Source organism: Temnothorax nylanderi, unplaced genomic scaffold, assembly GCF_030848795.1.
Source record: "Temnothorax nylanderi isolate EJ_2023f unplaced genomic scaffold, tnyl_v1.0 TNYL_tig0127_pilon, whole genome shotgun sequence".
Classification (NCBI taxonomy): domain Eukaryota; kingdom Metazoa; phylum Arthropoda; class Insecta; order Hymenoptera; family Formicidae; genus Temnothorax; species Temnothorax nylanderi.
Genome location: NW_027249189.1, coordinates 333,302 through 353,150, shown reverse-complemented (window position 1 = coordinate 353,150; position 19,849 = coordinate 333,302). Strand labels below are relative to the sequence as shown.

Genomic DNA, 19,849 nt, shown 5'->3' with positions numbered 1-19,849 from the left:
AATCAAAGATTGATTTATGTATATCTACCTTTTTTTCATTCCTTCCTTTTCCTTTCTATTTGTACGTATATGTCTTAATTTGCCTAATAGGATTAAAGATCGTTTAGTGAATGTTACGATATTTAAAACTCTTATTGTACGATCTGAGAGACCTCCATAAAAAGGATTATACGATGCGTGAGAGAGAAACCCGTAATGACGTAACATGTCGGACGTTCGCATCGGTAATGTATGCTCGACAAAAATAAAAGCCAAGGTCGTTCCACTTTCCACCCACTCGGAAACCACGCCAATTTGCTCGTAATTTTTACAATCTTATCCGCGATATCGAGCGCGCAAGCGAATCACATTGAGGTGCGAGACGACGTATAAATTCGAAATACGTGTAAGAAGAAGGCTATTACGCGCGATATCGTCATCGCCGAATTTCAAGCGAGAGTTACCAAATATAGGGACTGCGCTGGGCTCGTTTTATTTAAGTATAGCCGTATAAGAAAAATTCGCATGTAGCATTTCAGTCACCAAGTGGTTTGTCTTTTACGAAAGCGTGCGTCATTTTTTTGCAACGGATGCATTTCTGTCGATCAGAATGCGATTTAAAAGATTCCCGAACACGATGAATGCGATCATCGACCGCGTCAGAGAGAAAATAAAATGTTCAATGTTAAAAGTAAAATTAACTTTCACAAAACTCGCAGAAAAACTCGAGACGAAGTCAAACGTCTGTCCTTAATGTTAAAAAGTGGCATGATCTAACGAAGCTCAATGATCACGAGCTCGCCTCCGATCCTTCCTTCCTTCGCTGAGATTGATCTGCGCGCTCTCGGGAGGTAGCTTCTGATCCCAGCCACGATCTGATCAGCTGCCATTTAATCTCAGCACGCCGCAATTGTCAGCTCCTCGTGCCTCGTCGTTGCTGTGCATACACTCGGACTGACTCGGCTACCACGGGCGATTATTACAGGCTCCTAGGCAGGAAGAGAGTATCGAGGGCGGTGCGCGCGCTCCTGTGGGGTAACAGCTCCTCTCAGCGAGCAACAATAGGACCCATATTGAATAAACCCACGTCCACGTAGGTCGGAGCGAGGCGCGCGTATTCTGTTAACCGGCCGTACGGAGGACTCCGCGGGCGAGGCTCAGGCCTCAGGCCGCCGGTATTGCTGGCACTGACAGCCAAGCTTGGGTAGAGGTGGTGGCACACGGTACCAGTGACGGCTACACGACGCCGCGCCGTTGTGTGCGTGCGGCTCTTGGTGCCGGTGGACCTCTTACACTCCACTCAGTTCGAGCCGGGCGTCAGTGACTTCGCGTCCGCCGATCCGATCGGATCCTCTTCAAAAAGTGCGCGCGTTCTTCCGTTCGGCCAGAAGATAGTCGGGCAAATTGGACTATTCGATCGCCTTTACGGAACTGGCGTTGAACGTGCGGAAATAATTGGAGTACTTTCTTTTGGGTATTTTTCACTTTGTTCATCCCTCGACGTTTATACCCTTTCTACAAAATTGAAAGATCTTCAAAGATAAATATCTAAAATAGAGAATTTGTTTCGCGTATTTTTTTCTTAATTTAATCTATTTTGTTTGTAATGCTACAGAATTTGTGAATGTACTTACGTAAATTGCAAAACAGATGCGCGATTGTCTTTATTGCATATCATCGTAGATCACAATTACGTTGCCGTTTCGATCGTGATTAACGATCAGTTCTGAAATTAAATAGATGTAATGACATTCGTCGAAGAAACATATCGACTCGATAGATTTGCCGAGCGACGCGTTTCCGCGATCAAACCGCGCGGAGTGCCGCGATAGATAACACTTTGGCCATATCGCCTGTCCGTCTGTTTTCAGACCACCGTGATGCAGCCCGACCTCGGCCGACAAGGTGTCTGAAGGATATCCCCCAGGATTTCTTTCCACCTCTTTCTCTGGCCTTCGCCTTTCCTCGCGGGATACGGTAGGTCCTGCTCGCGGGCTACCAAGATGCAGCTCAGACCCAGTTATCGAGGCGTCTGAAGGCACCCCGCGGCCCGCGCACGGCTCGGCATAAAGCAATAAAAGCGCCCGCGCGCCACGAGATATATCTCGCGAGGCTCGCGTAAGAAAACGGCGAAAGAAAGCCGACCGCACCGGTAAATCATAAACGCCACGGGGATCGAACCCCACGGGAGATAACTGCCTTCGCGTCAGGAGATAGAAAGAAAGAGAGAGAGAGAGGGGAGCAACGGCTCGGTTAACCAAGCGGGATTCATCATTCGATCGCGCGTCCATCGGATCCATCTATCCTCGGACGCCTCGGCAGCGCTCGAAAACGAAACAGCCCGGAAGAGGGGCCCCGTTCGTCGTTCATCATCGGGTACAGGACGTCCGGAAGAGCACCTCGGCCGCGCGCGCGCGGAGAGACGGTCTTCATCGTTCGCCATCCTTGCTCGCCATCGTGGACATCGTTGATAGATCCTGATAGCTTCGCCTAAGAATATACACCAGCCTTACGCGTGCATAAGACGGCCTTTCATCCTCGCGAGCGAGTGATCATCACGGATATACTGCCAGTAAATCGTAATAGTCTAAGGAGAGATGCGTTGCCAGCCAGCGTTCACTCTACGCAACAGTTGAGGATATTATCGATAGATCGTGATAGTTTTGCCGTAACGCGTTCGCGCTACCGCCCTGATCAACCGCGGGAGGAGATGATCCACCGCATGTGTGAAAAGTGTAACGCGGAAAGTGGCAAACCCGCGAGCGGATCGACATCGATCGTCTTGACAGTGCCGCCGATTCGCGATCGATCGGCTCGTTCGACGCGGTGTTTCGTCGACGGTGTTTCGTGATCCTCGATCTCACTACGCGCTGTTGCTCCAGGCAACAGTTTAGTTGGCTAGTGAACGGAGTTTCACGTATTATTTATAACGGGCCGGGATCAACGAGGCGGCTTTAATATCCGCTGCAAATCAATTTTATGCCGTTTCGATGAACGAAATCGATTTTATCGCTCGAGCCAGATGTAAAAGTAACGATCGCTTAGTCCATCGAGAATGTACAATTGGATCTCTCTTTCCTCTTCGCGTGCGGCAATTTTACGCGAGGATTGCCTGACGCTCGCAAAGTGTCGAAAATAACTCCTCGCCGAGAGGGTTAATGTCACTATCATCGCGCCGCGAGACGGAAAGTGACGGTCGCCGAGCGGCCGCGGCGGAGTGACATAATTGAAGAAGAAAGTGCCAGCGCATCCGAGCCCGTTATTAAGCGGTATAATGAGCGGGTACCGAGGGGGGAGCGAAGATGCCTTCGAAAGCAAGCGTCGTGCTCGCTCCGCCGCCACGGGGATTAAATGACGCTGAGCCCTCGAGCTGTCCAGCGTTACCCTGAAGAGGAACTGTCTCGTCCGAATCAGTATTCACATCGCGTCAGTTTCCTGATCCCGACACACTTTGTGATCCCTCGCCGGCTTATTCGAACTGTGCACGTTCACCTCGATGTCCTGCGGGAACGTTCGCGCGGTGACACTGTCTCGAAACTTGTGAGATCATGTCGTCGAACGGTGAATTCTCGACGATGTCCAGCGAGGAGATGCCTTCGCTCCCCAAATCCCTGCCGAGCTCGAGGGAGGCCACCGCCGAGGGTGGTTCCGGTTCCAGCGGCGGATATATGCCGCTACGGGAGTTCCTGGATCGGTTCTCGTTACCAAGGGTCGTCAGACTCGAGGGCACCGGCGGCAGGCCGGTGCTCCTGTACAAGCAGCAACAGCGATCGCTGAGAGTCACGGCGAGCCTGCTGATGCACCGGTACCGGCATGACGTCAAGGTGGGACCGGAGATCGTCATCCCGGAGGGTTATCCAGGTGAGGGTTTTCCCTTAGATCGGCCGTTTGATGCGAAACGATTATTGCTCCCGGTTGCATGAAGGAAATTGCAGTCGGGTCTCCGACATTTTTTGCTCCTCGCGGAGGATAATTCAGGAAAGCGGAATGCCTGCAAAAACCGTCGTTTTTCGCGTGCACTTCGATTCGATAAACAGTTAACATCACAAATAAAACTGTTAACATTACAAAATAAAAATAAAAAATTCTCGATTCGCCATTGATTGGAGTACTTTTCTCGAGAAAAATAACGTGGAAAATAGAACTATTTAAAAAACATGTAAATATAAAAACATGTATCTTTTAGATATCTTTTTTGATGTTTTTTAAACGTCTCTCGTTCTTTAATGTTATTTGAATTGGTATTGACACAGCCACTCTTCTAATGACCTGTGTCCCGTGTGGTGATAGTCAGCGCGTAGAACGTAAATTATGCTCGGCAGAACGAACGGTAACGGTTGTGGAGATCATCCGGCTGGAATCATCGGAACAGGTTATGGACTCCATCGAGCTCACGCTCGCGTTTGCGTCGGCGATCGCGTGGACGTGCGAGAAGTTGCAAGAAAAAATGATAATGCTTCGACTTCTCTCTCTTTTCTTCTTCTTTTCTTCCTCCTTTTCTTTCGCTTGATGAAAAAGGGAAGGTTCGTTCTCGCTCTCGCATTCGAGAAAGAGAAGGAGAGCCTCTTCGTCATACGATTAATATTCCGACTCGTTCTTTTTCGTCTCAATCGTAAACCACTTTGTGGCGAAGTAAGCCGCGAAGCTTGGCTTTTCTGCGCGCGCGCGCTATCCTCCGCGACTTATATTGGTTTCTGGCATCAGAAATAAAAATTACAAGGCAATAAAGCGCGGTAATGTGGACCTATTAGATCGAATGGACGGGAGGTAAAGTGGGGAATGTTTAGGCTCGATGGTGGCTCGACAGCTTGAAGAGAGAACCGTCAGCTAACGACGCCTGGTTCTTTCGCGCTCGCAAGAAGCTATTCAATACATCGGCATTTCTCTCCACCCTTCCCCCGTCATCTGCCTCGTACGCTTCTCTCCTCCTGTCTCGTTTCCTTCGTTCTCCTCCTCGACTTCGTCCTCGTCCTCGTCCTCTTCTTCTTCAGGCGCGAGACGTGAAATTGGCGTCGCGCACGACAGTGTCGCGCTTGACTCGCCGCTAACTGGCCTCTAATAAACGCACTTCGTATTTTAATGAAAATGTCGTTGGTGAGACGATGCATGGCGGTTATGAGTCAGACGTGTTAAGTTACCGGGGCTGCGAGCCCGATCGAGAGTTGGTATATTTAACGCGCGTTTCGCCTCTTGCCATCTCATCAATGAACGTCGCAAGGCGATTACGTTCGCGCGGCCCGATTGCAAACCTCTGACGAATCGCGAAATCCGCAAGGGAAACACGTTTGCCGAATTGACGTCACAGCTGACGAAATTTCGTCATATGGTTTTTCTTACTCGACAGCGTTCCGGTCGAGTCACGTGAGAGAAATGTCGCCGATAATTCTCGCGCGCAAATGAATTATTCCGCGCGGAGCGTGTCGATGATTCACGGTGCCGGCAAATCCGGAGTGTTGACAAACGCTTTCTAGTTTCTGCCTAGATCTCACGCCGACCTTGAGGTGGCTTAGGATGACTCGATGGTAAATGGCAATTCGCCGCTACTTTTCCCTTTCGATTCCGCTGTTCGGCTCCTCTCTTTGCGCTCAGTCCGCTCGGCAGCGTGCGCTCGCGGACTTGAAAGATTTTGAAATTGAAAACTCTTAGCATCAGGATATTATAGAATTACAACAAACGGAGGACGGATGGCGATGGGAAAAAGGTGATCCGGTTCTTTCACGCATTATCCCAGCAAACACCAACTAAGGGTAACTTTGTCTCAATATTATTATAAAATTTCCTACTCAACACAATGTAACTGTTATGTACAACGTGTGTTATATTACACTTATATTGTTGAGTGGGAAATTATAATATTGATGTAATGTCTACTATTAGTTGGTGTTTGCTGGGACCTGGTAAAGTTTTCGTGCGATCGTATTTTTTGGAGATAAACGCTGGACGTGTCGCTCATCGTTCGACGAGGAGGTCGAGGACATTTTGAGCGGAGTGCGCGTATGCGGATACAAACTCCTCGTCGCCGTCGATCGCATCATAAATTTGCACTTGAAACGGACGCGAGATTGGCTACATATGCACCGCGCGGTACTAACAGTAAATTGAGCCGAGAAAACGTTACTCCACGCCCACGAATTCGCCACGTAGCGCCGCGACGTAACTCTTTACGCGGCGTAAAACCACGGACGCGCGAAGGGGACGAGGGGGACGAAGAAAAAGGTCGCGGCTCCATCGGCCAGACGTCTCTCGCGATGAATTAGTTCCGCGTTTTAAACGCTCGGACCACGCGCGCGCGCGCGCGGCGAGAACACCGGCCCGTTCTTCGCGGTGATAAAGAAGAAGTCGCCGGACGTTTACTATTGGGCCGGTTCGGCGCAAAAAGCGCTAGGCGGGCATGCAGATCAAATAGCGGACCGTTCTGGCGCGAAGCAATCAGAAGTCACGCGGCGTTATCGTCCGTATGTTTTCCCTCATTGGCGGAATACGACGACTTTCCTCCGGCTCGAGCTGTCGTCCCCTCTCCTTTTTCTCGTCTTCACGCTCGGCGAAAACTGCGGGATTGCTTTTCCTTATGGCCGGCGGCTTCGTTTGCACATTTTATGAACCATCGGACCAGAAACGCGGGACTCTTCCCAACGAGCTCGCTGGAAAACTGCAGATTCTCAGTATTCGAAGCTGTACGTTTCGCGTCATCTAAATTCCGACCGGCGCGCCGTGATAAATCTCACTATTTTACGGAACAGAGATGTTTCCTCTTTCGCTCCTCCTTGTACTTATCCCTCGGACCATTTTTCCCTCTGCGTCACCGTGGAATTTCAACCGGCCCGGCCGGCGCGCGGCGCGGCGCGGCGCGGCACGATTCCCGAGCCGGAATGACTTTCGTCATCTGGCTTAATCCCATTTGTCCGGCGGGGCGCACGTGCGTGAAATGCGCGATCACCGCTTGCGCGGCTGCCGTTAAGCGCAAGCACACCGATCCGGATTGTCGGCGCGAAACCGCATTGCGATTTCGTCGACGCGGCATGACATAATCCGTCCGTTCGACTTCCGTCTGTCCGGCGCGAAAATTATCTGTTAACGAGATTGCAGTGGAATTTCGTCATACACTTTCTTCTAGCATTACTGTACGATTCTCTATACCGCTGTAATATAATATCGTGACGAGGCAACTTTAATGGACTGATCGAATTTTGACTTTTCATCGTTGGATGAAAGAAAGGCGCGCGCGCGCGCGCGCGCTCGTTACGTAGCAATCGAATGCTTTTCTTTTGATAACGAATTCATGCCGGAATAGTTAGTATCGCGCAGATTAAACACACGTCGCGATTCCTTGCGTCGCATGCACCTCTACGTCGTTTGTAATTTTCCGTGGCGGAGAAGCTGGATAAAAAGATCTGAAGCCTGACTTTCATCGAAGAGGGAATTATTAGCTGGATATATTAGAGGCGTGTGCCTACTGTACATCATCGCGATCAATTCTCCAAGTATTTTTCACGTGCGCTAACGTTTTCACGAGGAATTATGTGATTCCCGAAAGATGAAAGGAAGGCATTCGAAAAAGGTTGAGAAACGTGTCTCGAATCAAAGTGTATGATGCAGTCTTAAAATTTTTGGCTCAATTCAGGCGTCATTCGCGATTGCAGCCGTATACTTGTCCCGAGATAAAATCTGATTAATACGATTCAAAGAATTGAGACAAAAATTATTATTCTTATCATAACGAACCACGTATCGCATCGTCGCGACAGTTCGTCGGCTTTGCGCAACGAGGAGGAGGATGTCACATTAGAAGCTCGCTCCGATCGCGGATCGTCCATTCGACGAAACGGAATTCTCGGTCGGAGGTATACGCAACTTGAACCCTCAACCGGGATAAAATTACTAGGGAGAAGATTCAGACGCGCGCGTCCGATTCCAGAGACTGATAAGGACGATGGACGATATCGCACAAATCACCGGCCACGGCTTAACTGCTGTTCGCGCAAATCCCGGGACGAGAGAGGGCCGCGACGAGCTCTCCGCACGCCGACCGCGCGGGCTCCAGTTTACAGTAATTTATTAGGCGTGTAAACCTCGGGAGAGAACGCGCGGTTCTCGTCGGCGGCGTCGAGGTCGACGTCCTTCCTCTCTCCCACGTGAGAGACGGGGGTCCTCCTCTCGTTCTTTTCCATTCCTTTCTTTTCCCCTCCCCTTTCTTTCTCCTTTTCTTTCTTTTCCTTGCCCGCGCCCGCTGCACCGTTAACATGCATTCGACGAGGGATGATGATGCCGGTAGCCCTTAAAGTTTTATGGAGCGTTTTACGAGATAATCGCGTACCCGCGCATTTTGGCAACCAACGGTGCGAAGGAACCACCTTTCGATAGTCGGTCGTTCGCCCGCGGCAAATCCGCAGAGCATTCGCGATGCACCGTTGCGATCCGTTGCCGGTCGCGAAAAAAAGGAAAGATAAAACGATCTCGCGCTGCCGACGGAAGAAAGGCGGATCGCCGTAAAAAAGTTAAATGCGAGTGACCGATAGCACGATGTGTGAAACGATCAGGTCTAGCGGGACATTGTCCCGCTCTCGCGTGTTACATACTGAGCAAGAAAGAAGGTTTACTGAACCCTTTCGTTAAAGATGTATAATATCTTTCCTATCGTATATAAATATTTACGAGATTTGAATTTCTCATCTCGTGAGCGACACGACAAAAATATGATATTTCAATGGACACAAAAAAAATTGTAAAAATTGTACTCGCAATCATCCTCCGCGCCGCCTCCCCCACGCAGGGAATTATCGACGATCGCTTTCGTGCGTATCGTGGTAGATCGGCGATTTCGCGCATTCGCGCGCGGAAAGAGGACTCCTCTCTTTCTCCCCGGACAGAGAAGCGGAGAATGAATTGCGTGCAGTATCGCGATCGTGATTGCGGGCCGAGGGATCGTATAGATCGGTTTATCCGACGCGGCCGTATGGTTTTACTGCCAACTGCCCGACCCGGCGCAGATGTCTCGGCTCTCTCTCTCTCTCTTTCTTTCTCTCTCTTATATATCCGTGAGATGTGTATATATACACGTATACGTACATAGATATGTATATATACATATATATATATATCGTTATTTACTCGCGCAGACCTCTCGGACGAGGTCTTACGACGAGACAAGAATGTTGCGCGAACCAGACGCGCCCTCGGCGATGACCGGCCTCCCTCGGTTTTAAATAACGGTCATTACGTGCCGGGGTATAACTCTCTAGAGTATCGCGCGTCGGCCGGCATCGACTGTGCGCAACCGATCCCACGACAAAGGGAGAGACAGAAGCGAGGAAGGATTCAATCTATTCGAAACGCGCGGCCGTCCGTAAGCCGACCGTCCAATTTCTGCAAAACGACAAAATCTATAAGAGCGACTAGCCAATAAATCGCGCTCGATCTGTGCTCCCCATCGCGCTCTATCGCCGTGTTCTCCGGTCTATTACCAATATCACCGATTGGTACCGCTAATGCCGCTGCTACTACTCTTGCCGATACCTCTCGGTCGCGATTTGTCACGACGACAAATTCTCCTTCGCGTTTCTACTTTTAATTCCTCCTTTTCTTTTTCGCTTTCAATCACTAATAAATATCTCCGCACTCGGAGACATCGAAACAAATCAATGTTGTATAATAGGATGCTATAGCGATGCCGTATAAGCAGTGATTTGATTACGATTTTAGAAGAGATCCGAGTTAAAAATATTGACCATTGGAAGATTGGCTTTTAACAAATATCCCATAAAGATATATCGCCGATGATGGAGTATAGCAGACACGTTACTCCGCTATGCTGCAGCGGGGTATCATCGATAACATAGTCCGGCAACCATATACTATTGTCACGGTTCGATTCACGTTCGAGTAATATTATATCCCGAATGATTGGTCTCTCGCGGCGTAACGTGAATTATGCACAATAAAGATTCCAGCCGCGAGATGTAGGCTGTGGTCTCCCTTACTTAATGCTCCGGCTAAACACATATATCGCGCATCTCAATATCACAATGTTTATCTGGAATGTCACGCCGATCACCGGCGATCTCTCGCAACGAAGTATTCCCGATATTTTAGTAGGAACGTAAACTAGTTGTCCTCGCAACGGTGCGGCCGTTTCGGTTACATAATTTTTTTTAAGTCTCGATGAAACTAACTGACCTTTGCATTGCTATACAATTTTCATTTGATATACTGGCCGAATGGATTTTCATTAAACATGGAAGCTGAAATCCCTCCTTTTTCGTAGAAGGGAGAGAAGAAGTCCCGATTCTATTCGTCGCTGTCACCAATGTTATGTGCACTTCAATTCACTTCTTAGATTTTTGGCATCGGGCAGTACTTCGCCCATAAACAGGTGTAATCATCATCAGCTTTGGCTCCACAACCCTTTATGAGTCTTGGCCTGCTCTAAGAGGTCCCTCCATTCCGACCTGTTCTTTGCTCGCTCCCTCTCCAGTTCCTGACTTCCAAACTCTTGAGATCCTTCTCCACCTGGTCCATATATCTTGTCTTCGGTCTAAACATGTAATAGGTAATTTTAAAATGAATACGTGTAATTGTGGGTGTGTGTCGTGTATCTGTGTGCGTGAATGTCCGCGGTGTACTGTCAACTCGGGTCAATCCGTGGGTGCGTTAAGCCCAAAGAATTGCGCGGATCAATTCCCCCTGCGGGCATCTTATGTACAATCTGCTATTCAATCACGTTTCTATAATTACCCAGAATCCACGGTCCGGGACGAACGAAAAATCTACTCGAAATTCGGGGCTTGCAACAATACATGTCGACAAGTAGCTGTATGATGATTATATCTTGTGAATAAATAAAAAACAAAATATAAATGTAATTTCTGGCCTACTTATTAAATGTTGCGAGATTAATCATGATAAATCACATGTTTATGCCATATTCATCGCAACCGGATTTCCAGGTGTGTTTAGACAAAAACATAATATCTACGTCACAGATACCGAGCCACGTGCACCGATGGCGAAGCCTATTATCCGTTCCATTGAAAGGAGGCTTTTCCTTTCATACCATAAAGCCAGACAGGAATTAGGATGAATTCTTGAGACATGGTGTAACGCGCTTAACGCAGTTCCTGCGAGCGCACCTGAACCATGGGTCAATGTCCAGTTCCTTGCTCCGGTTGCTGCAACCCTTTCTTTGATTGTCATCAAGGCGGCATGATACAAAGCGTGAAAGTGACATTTTTTTGTTGCATACAGAAATAGGTTTTTTAAATGTTTAATAACTTGAGCATATCCTTTGATAAAGAAAATATTATTTCCAATCTTAAAGTTTATCTTAGATAACAATTTTCCAGAAAAATGTGAATCCCTGATTGATTCAAAGGTAGATAAATGTTTTTTGTAGAAAAGCACACAGAATTCGAATATAATCTCGTCGCTGAGATGTTGGATCTCGGCACTATGATATACACATATCTAAGATTCCGGAAATACGGGGCGCTATCCTCTATCCCAAGCAACGCCCGAGCATTAAATTCTGACACGTGCCGTGAATATAACGTGTTCCGTTCGGTAACGGGCCAGCATTTTATGGAGTTATGGCACCAACGAACTTTGAATCGTAAACACATGCGTTGCAGCGGTGATGCGTTAAAAACGACGGGATGAAACGGATTTTCAGGAACATTTAGCTGACTGTTTCACGCGAAACGACCGCTCACTATCATCTTGTGTTTATTCAGCAAAGCGTGTATATTTTCTATAAGCGTACAGAATTAAAGGGAAGAATTAATAAACTATATTAAATTTTATGGCTATACATTTGTCTTCAGATTATACATAGTTCCGTTATATTAAATAGAATTCTATTATTGAAATTCTACACAATCTCTATACACATTGCATGTATATAGCTATTTATTACGTGTATATTTTTATATTTCAACTACACTCTTCTCAACGACTGCCGACTAAATGTCGGAAAAATAGGTTGTCCGGGTAAGACTCCGAGGGAAACGTGCGCTTCATTACGTGAATCATTAGGCGCGCGCGATCTCGCAATTACGCAAGACAATGAGATATACGCAGTCGCGGGACGCGTTAGGAAACCGCTCTTGCCGTGCGTAACTGAATGCCTGAACTTTTCCGTAGATTTTTCGCAGCGGATGCGGCGAATCCGTATAATTACGACCTGAACGCGTTCGCTCGCCCGCTCGCGTGGCTATGTCGGATGCGCACGCTGGAAATGGAAAGTGAGGGAAGGCCGTACGCGCGTAAAGCTTGTGCAACTGCGACTGCAACTGCGTGCGCGAGCCACACGCCTTCGCAACATTTCTTTTCCGGAGTACACGCTCCCGTTCCCGGATCCAGAAGCCGTCCTTCTGCCGAGGGACGACTGAGGGAACCCCCCCCCCCCCCCTATTAGCTCCCTTCGAGGCATTCTCAAGAACGCAACGAGGAGATCCAATACCATCCGTCTAATTGCGCGCACTTGGGTTTCCAGGTCGTTGATCTAGAACAAACAAAAACCGGGAGCGCCGCCAAGTCCCTAGATTATTCCATCAGTTAACCTCGAACACGAATTAATGTGCGCACGTAAACTGGAAACGGAAAAACTTTCCCAAGGGAAACTAACTGGCTTCCCCTCTTTACGCTTCCTTTTTCCTCTTCATGCGACTCGCAAACGTTCACTGAATCTCTTCGACGCTTTTCCATTTGACTAAGAAAATAAATAAAATATAAAATACAAAGATAACTAATGAAAATAAAACATTGTTCTGAAAATCATATTTAGGCCAAATAAATTATTTATATTGATTTATTATTTATTAATTATTTTTATATGGTCACCTGTGACGCTTCTATTAAATTCGACTTATTTAACAATCTTTTAATTTCTTTGAAAATTGTTAAAGAGAAAATCGAGGTAACTTTTGCTTTCATCGGAGATGGATTTAAGATCTCAGACTCTGAAATAATGAAAATGATATTTCGGGTCAAATAATTTTTTTATATGATTACCTTTGCATGGTTATTTGCGGTGTTTTTGTTAAGTACAACTTTGATGATCTTTTAATGTCTCTGAAAATTGCTTGCCTTATAAAGTCAAGGTATCTAACTTTTGCTTTCGTCGGAGATGGATTCAGGACCTCAGGGACTGCCACAGCCTGGATAGCATTCCGGCGCAATTCTTAAGGGACAGGATTCGAGTACACGCGCTCACATCAGGGCGGCATTCTTAAATCAATTAGCAACGAGAAAAAGAACCTGCTGACCTTCGATCAGCCGATCGACCACTACTCGACTACTGTGTCTCTACTGCAGCGCGCCGCGCCTGAAATCCGCCTGTTCGCAATTTGGCGGCTTTCTTTACGATCTGACTGGAACTTCACATAGTTCCTTCTTGCCAAATATAATAGATACGTTTTTTAACTCACCCTGAGGCCACACACTCGCGCGCGCGCGCGCGCATGTACACCGCTATGTCGGCAGATGCCGACCGGTCCTAATCGTTCTCGCTACGATTAACAAAAATTCAGCCTTGAGTCTCCCGTCAGAGAAGAAACGAGGTGTAGATTCTTTTCTCTATGTCTGACTTGAAGCCTTATATATAACGATCTATATTGCTGCAACAGCTGTTATTACAAACACATGAATATATAATATTTTATGACTAAAATCAGTCTCAAAGTAGGATTATAAAGATTTAATTATACTTTGTATAAAATATACTTCATAAATATTAAGTAATTCAAATATTAGATGATAAAAAGTATCCTTTAAATTTTATTATTTTAAATATTAGGTTAATTAAAAGTATTTTTCGGCAAAAAAATATTTGGGCTTGTTGTTCGTGCAATAATTTGCTAGTGAATAGTTCCATGAAGAAAAGTTTCATAATATTTATTATGCTCATTAATAACCGTGTCAAATTGTTATTGAAGTCGAAAAGATACGCTATATGCCTTTATTGTACAGTCCTCCGCAACACATTTAACGTTTCCTAACTCTTTTCAGGATGGTTTTCTGTGATATCTGGCAATAACACGACGGGCAGCGCGCGCGTCTATCGAAGGATGGATTCCTTGGTGAAGACGGGGGTACCTGCTTTTCTATTGGCGACGCCTCTGAGAGGCTACACGTTGACACACTCGAAAATGGGTAAGTACGGGCAAAAGAAGCTAGAAAGTGCCGCGAGCGATCGCTCGCGAAATGTCAAACGGTGCAACGTTCTTGACCTAGATGCATAAGAATAGCGATGCAGCGCACAAAGATGCTATCTTTCTCTCTGTCTCTCTTCCCTCTTTTCCTCTTAATCTCGCTTGCTTCGTGCTAAGCAAAAACATATGCTAGGAAATAGTAGGAATTATCTCTTTTACGATTGTGCAAATTGCCACTCTTCGTAATTCAAATGCATAGATACTTTAAGCAACGAGGAAGTAGAAAGTTATATAAATTCTAAAATAAATGGATAAAAATTTAAAATAGATATTCAAGAAGCGCCGATCCATTAAAATTTAAGTTTCAACCTTTATGCGGATAACAACTCCATTTACATATCTACGCCCGTAAAAATATCCCCTGCTATGCAATCATGTTAAAACCATGGAAGAAACGAAAAAGGAAGTTTCGAACCCTTTTCTGCTAAACGTCAAGATGATGTAAATTAGGTAATAATTAATAGACCGATGATACGCGCACTAACAGGATGTAACAGATTTATGGAAACTGCCGCGTTTATAAAACTGAGACTTCGTTAAAACGAGAATATCAGCAAGAAAACGAGTAACGGTTAGCGTGGTTAGTGATCAGCCTATGACTCTAATGTTAGATACATATCGGCACGAGACCATCGGACATGACTGAAAAGGACTTCTGTCACCTTTTGACACTATTTGGTACCGTTAAGGATGCTTTTGGGATACGACTGTTAGGATTGATTATGCCAGGCTTCCTTTGAAATTCGACGCGTTGTTAACGGGACAACCGCGTGCAACTTAATCGGCGAAGACGAAGTTGCACGACGTACTTTGTACATATGCAAGTAGTGTCGCGGCTGCAATTTGCGCTCATCAAGTTTTGCACTCGCGTGCTTTCAGAGAATGGAAATCTGCGGGCCCATTACACGAAGACGACGATCAGAGCCGGCGAGATATTGCGACTCGTAGCGGTCTTCCAGGATACGAGGCGATGCAGCTCGGTCTCCTTCAGTATTTCCGGCGGCTGCCCCGAAAAAGACCAGTACGCGCAATGCATCGACCTTCACGGACGAGAGGTGTTCGCCTCGCTGTCGACCAGAGGCGAGTTCTATGCGATCTGTCAGAGCGGAAGCGTCGACACCGGAAGCGACGCGGTGCTCTACAAGGTTCATCACCTCGCCAAGAGACAACTGCCTCTCAGAGTGAGTCGCATTTACGAATTAACGCTTCCAATAATTAATATACCGAAAAACTATTTTCTTTTATTATATTTTATAATTCTCTCTTATTCAAAATTATGATTAAATAAATTGTTCTCTTCAGGTACGATTGATAGCGGGACCGTTGCCAGTGCCATTGCCAAAGGAGTACGGCGGTCTAATGCAACTGGAGACATCGACGCGTGGTCCGATAGTGTTGGGCTGCGTCGTTCCCGAGAGACCGGTGCACAATCCGGAAATGCTCGAATTGGTCGTGTCCGGTAACGGAGCACCAAGAGTGCGAAGGGCTCGATTGGGTTACCCTTCGGAAGCGAGATTGCTGGCCTCCCCGAAAATGCAACGATTACTCTCAGCTTGCAGGTAAAGTCATTAATAGAGTTTGAGTGAAGCAAAAGCAACTCTTTTTCAGTAAAAAGTTGTTCAGTATTGCGCGAATTAATTAACGAATGTTGTAAATAAAAATTAAGTGACATTCTTTATTTGCTATTCATTGTTCAAGTAAAATCGTCTAACTCTGTTTTCTTAACATTTGGACTTTTTTAAAAAATTTTATTCAGTGTTTACCGTATCGCGAAAAATATATGAACCGTTAGCTCGTTACACCAGAGCTCTATTCTGCATGGTTAAACTGTTCTTCTACTTTAGCCGAACGGTCGGAGATCGAGCAACGGAACCGCGAGTAGCGCCCACGAAGTTGCACCCGCCGACCGCGGACAGCTTGAAGGAAATGCATCTGAAGAAGATCAAGCCAAAATCGGAGACCAAGCCAATTTTGCAGAGCCTGAAGGACGGGCTGGAGCACCTGAAGCGGAGTTCCGTCAAAGAGCGGAACCAACAGACAAAGCAGAGCACCGGGAACGGTATTCTGGACAGGATCTCGAAACTCACTCAGGGTAACAGAAATCGAAACCCCGCGAAGAAATCGGCCTCGTTCACGTTTGCGGTGAGGCCGGAGATAGCCATGAGATCTCAGGAGCGTTACTCCAGTCTAGAGCCGGAAACTACCTCTCATCAGACCCGCCAGAATCAAAACACCAAGCAGCCGGTGCAGAGATCCGTATCGACCAGCGTGTTGGAAATACCGTGCGTCGAGCTACAGCCTAATTACTCTCGCGTAAGGGACAGTCTAACGCCGCTGCCGTCACTACCAAAGCTGGTCAGGACCAGCAACAACAAAACCGAGGAAATCTATGCCGAGATCTGCGATACCGCGACGGCGAACCAGGCGCAGAAGTGCCCAGGAAGCCACGTAATGGCGCGAATCAGGATCGTTGTGCAGGGCAACGATTCGTCTTTTGGGGCGCACAACGTGATCAGCAATGAAAGATACGTGAACTCAATCGTGACAGGCGAGCAAATTGACTCGATCATCAGTACAGAGGACGAAGTGATCTATAATACTGTATTCTAAAATTAAGATGATATACAAAATACAATTATGATGCTCATGATCATACGCAAATGGAAGAGCTAGATTTCGTTGTAACTCGAGGCAGCAATGTATGGAAATCCCTAAAGTGTAGACAAACCGGCTGTGTTTATCGTGCGCACTACGCGCACGATCAACTTTCTATCCGCTGTTTCGAGATGTATTATATTAGAAACCATATTTAAAAAATTACCAGTATTTTTGTAGAAAAATACAGACATCTTCTGTATATATCTTTGCCATACTATTAATGTACTAACAATTGGGATAAGAACGCGCTTTAGAAATGTTTCTTAGAACGACGATTCGCACAAATTAATTACAAATGTAAGCGTAACTTGCGTTAAAATAAAATTTATCTAATTTTTATTAAATCCAATTGTCTACAAAAATAGAACAATAATGTAAAAAGAAAAACAATGATTCTGTTTGTATGAAGAAAATATATATTTTATGTCTTTTTTAACTTTTTGGATTTTTTTAATTTTTGAGGTTTTAATTTTTGTTGTCTTTTCTGAATTGCGGCGTTATTAGCTTTACTTTTATCAGCATTATCTTCTATTATTTTTTTCATCACTTCGACAGCTTTCTGTGCATCCTGAACTATATCTACGTTCAAATTATCATCAAGATACTTTCCCGAGAATCCTTTCGGGAACATTGGCTTCGATAATAAAAATCGTAGTTGACTTTTCTTTGCCTTTAATTGTCGCTTCAACGCTGCTGCTTCTTCCGATTCTGTCGATGACTCACTAAAATAAAATAAAAGTATATAATTGCTGCAAAAAATCAAGAACAAATCGGCTAATTTTTCTTACTTATCGTCCGAATTGAGTATAATACTTATCCTGAAAAGCTTCAAAACTCGTATAAAAATATTCAAGTGGCGAAAAAGAATGGATTCAAATTTGTATAAAGTCGGAAAGTCAATCGGATTCAATGATTTAAGCCAAAGGTTTAAACGAATAAGGTGTTAATCAAAACGAGGAAACACAATTAAAGAACTTGCCAATTCAATTTAAAAATAATAAGTTTCACGAAAGAATGATTGCAGATATGGCATGGTCTGCAAACTGAGATAATCGCGAGAAATTATTTTTGCATAATACTGCATGGATTAAAAGTGCAAAATCAAATTTCAGTTTGTCAGAAATAGGTTTGGGTTTGGATAGATTTTTTGGGGGTGTGGGAGTGCAGGGGGAAGGAAGGCCCTTCTCCGCCTACTTCTAAATTTTTTTTATACTATATGTAGATATACAAGAATTATTTCAAAACTTTTATTTAATTTAAAATTTTGCGCACTTATACATCACTGCGCATGCTCTCTCTGATGCTCATGTATGTACTTGTACCTTGCCGATATAGCATATTTCTTAACCCGAAAATTGTCACTTTTAGTACTTCATAACTTTTGTTCTACTTGAGAGCGACGATTTTGGCTTTTATATTCGAATTTAACACGCCAAAATACATAATATATTGTTAAATTTCAGCCAAACCGGTAAGAAAGCCACTTTGCTTCACATTCGCCATCCTTCCCTCCTTTCATCACCGTTGGTTCCCTTTTGATGTTCAAGAATGGACACGTGTGGATATTTTTCCTTCGCCTGAGCAACAAATGATGCCTGCCAGATAGCACAGCTGATCGTTATGAACTCGAAAAGAATTCACCTTTTCAAATTCTTTAAGAATACCCGTAATTTGTCCGAAATAAACTCAAAAAGAATTCCTCCTTGATATGTCAAAAAGAATTTCATAGAAGTATAACTTTTGACTTCTTATGGAATTAATCTAAATGATCTTAAAAGGAGTTCTTTTTTTATTCGTAATAGGTTCGAAGAGAATTCACTTTTAGTAATAAATACGCATGCGCAGTCTATAATGCTTTCTCGAGCCGTCTCGAGGCATCATTGCAGCGTTTCTATCTAGTTTCTATTGTCTTCTCTGGTCTTCCCGGCGGCCTTCACGCAATTCGCTCAACGTGCGCGGGGCGCGGACCAGTTCGGACGTGTTTCGTCTGGAAGGAAATTTTTTTTAAGTATTGCAATTGTTACTGTCTGCATTGATTTCCACTCAGACTCCCAGTAATTAGGGATGGGCGATGTTAAAAAACAAATCGATATTTCAAAAATCGATTAAAAGAAAAGAAATCGCAGAGACATCGATTATGTACATATAAAAGAATCGAGGAATCGATTAATCGTTTTATTTTTTAAAATTACTTTTTAATCTTTAGGGGGAGGGGGTCTATTTTTAAAATATTAAAGCTTTTCCTTGAGTAAAGTTTATTGTAATTCACTGTATTTCTTCTTGCCTTTGATGTGACAGTTTCAGCGCCACTATAGTGGCTTCCCATTCCCATCCCCTGTAAAGGTTAAATTAATTTTTTTAAATCTTAAAATATTAAACACAGAAGAAGACAGGGCTATCAGTGTCTTCGACCCTGATAGCCCTGTCTTCTTCTGTGTTTGAATTTTTGAGGGTCTACTATTAATTGATCTTAAAATATTAATTTTTTTTGTTTTAGTTACATTAGATAGTTTTTTTTATTAAATCCGTATTGTATATATTTTTTAAAATGCATACTGTCCAGTGGTATCGCTGAAGATATCGCTGAAAATTTATTAATTAAAATGAAAAGTTTTCTGTTGTTTTTATATCATTCACTCAATCACATGCATATTATTACAAGGTACAAACATTATCACATATTTACATTGTTTAGTTACTGTGTATAAATAAATTGAAATAGAAAGAGATTAAAGAAGATAAGAAGAGAAAATATTTGTTACTGTATTTTATCGTTCTTTATTTTAATAAAAAAAAAACAATATATAACGACGCATAGTACAATCACATCACCAGGTTACAAGGTAAGAAATAAAGTAGGTATTTAGTAGATTACAATATAAGATATAAAATAAAAAAACGATATATAACGATGCATAGTACAATCACATCACCAGGTTACAAGGTAAGAAATAAAGTAGGTATTTACCCAGATAGCACAGTGCCAATTAATTCCGTCATAATGCCGC

General features: G+C 44.7%; 1 protein-coding gene across 1 annotated transcript; it reads left to right on the top strand.

Annotated features, from left to right (window-relative positions):
• The first annotated feature begins 1,295 nt into the window (after window positions 1–1,295).
• On the top strand, window positions 1,296–17,277 carry LOC139776769 (uncharacterized). The gene is made up of 6 exons (XM_071713678.1): window positions 1,296–1,453; window positions 1,851–3,840; window positions 13,981–14,124; window positions 15,063–15,364; window positions 15,486–15,742; window positions 16,028–17,277. Exons 2-6 carry the CDS (start codon window positions 3,528–3,530, stop codon window positions 16,791–16,793), a joined length of 1,782 nt encoding a protein of 593 aa, XP_071569779.1. The 5' UTR covers window positions 1,296–1,453; window positions 1,851–3,527; the 3' UTR covers window positions 16,794–17,277.
• Window positions 17,278–19,849: the final 2,572 nt, after the last annotated feature.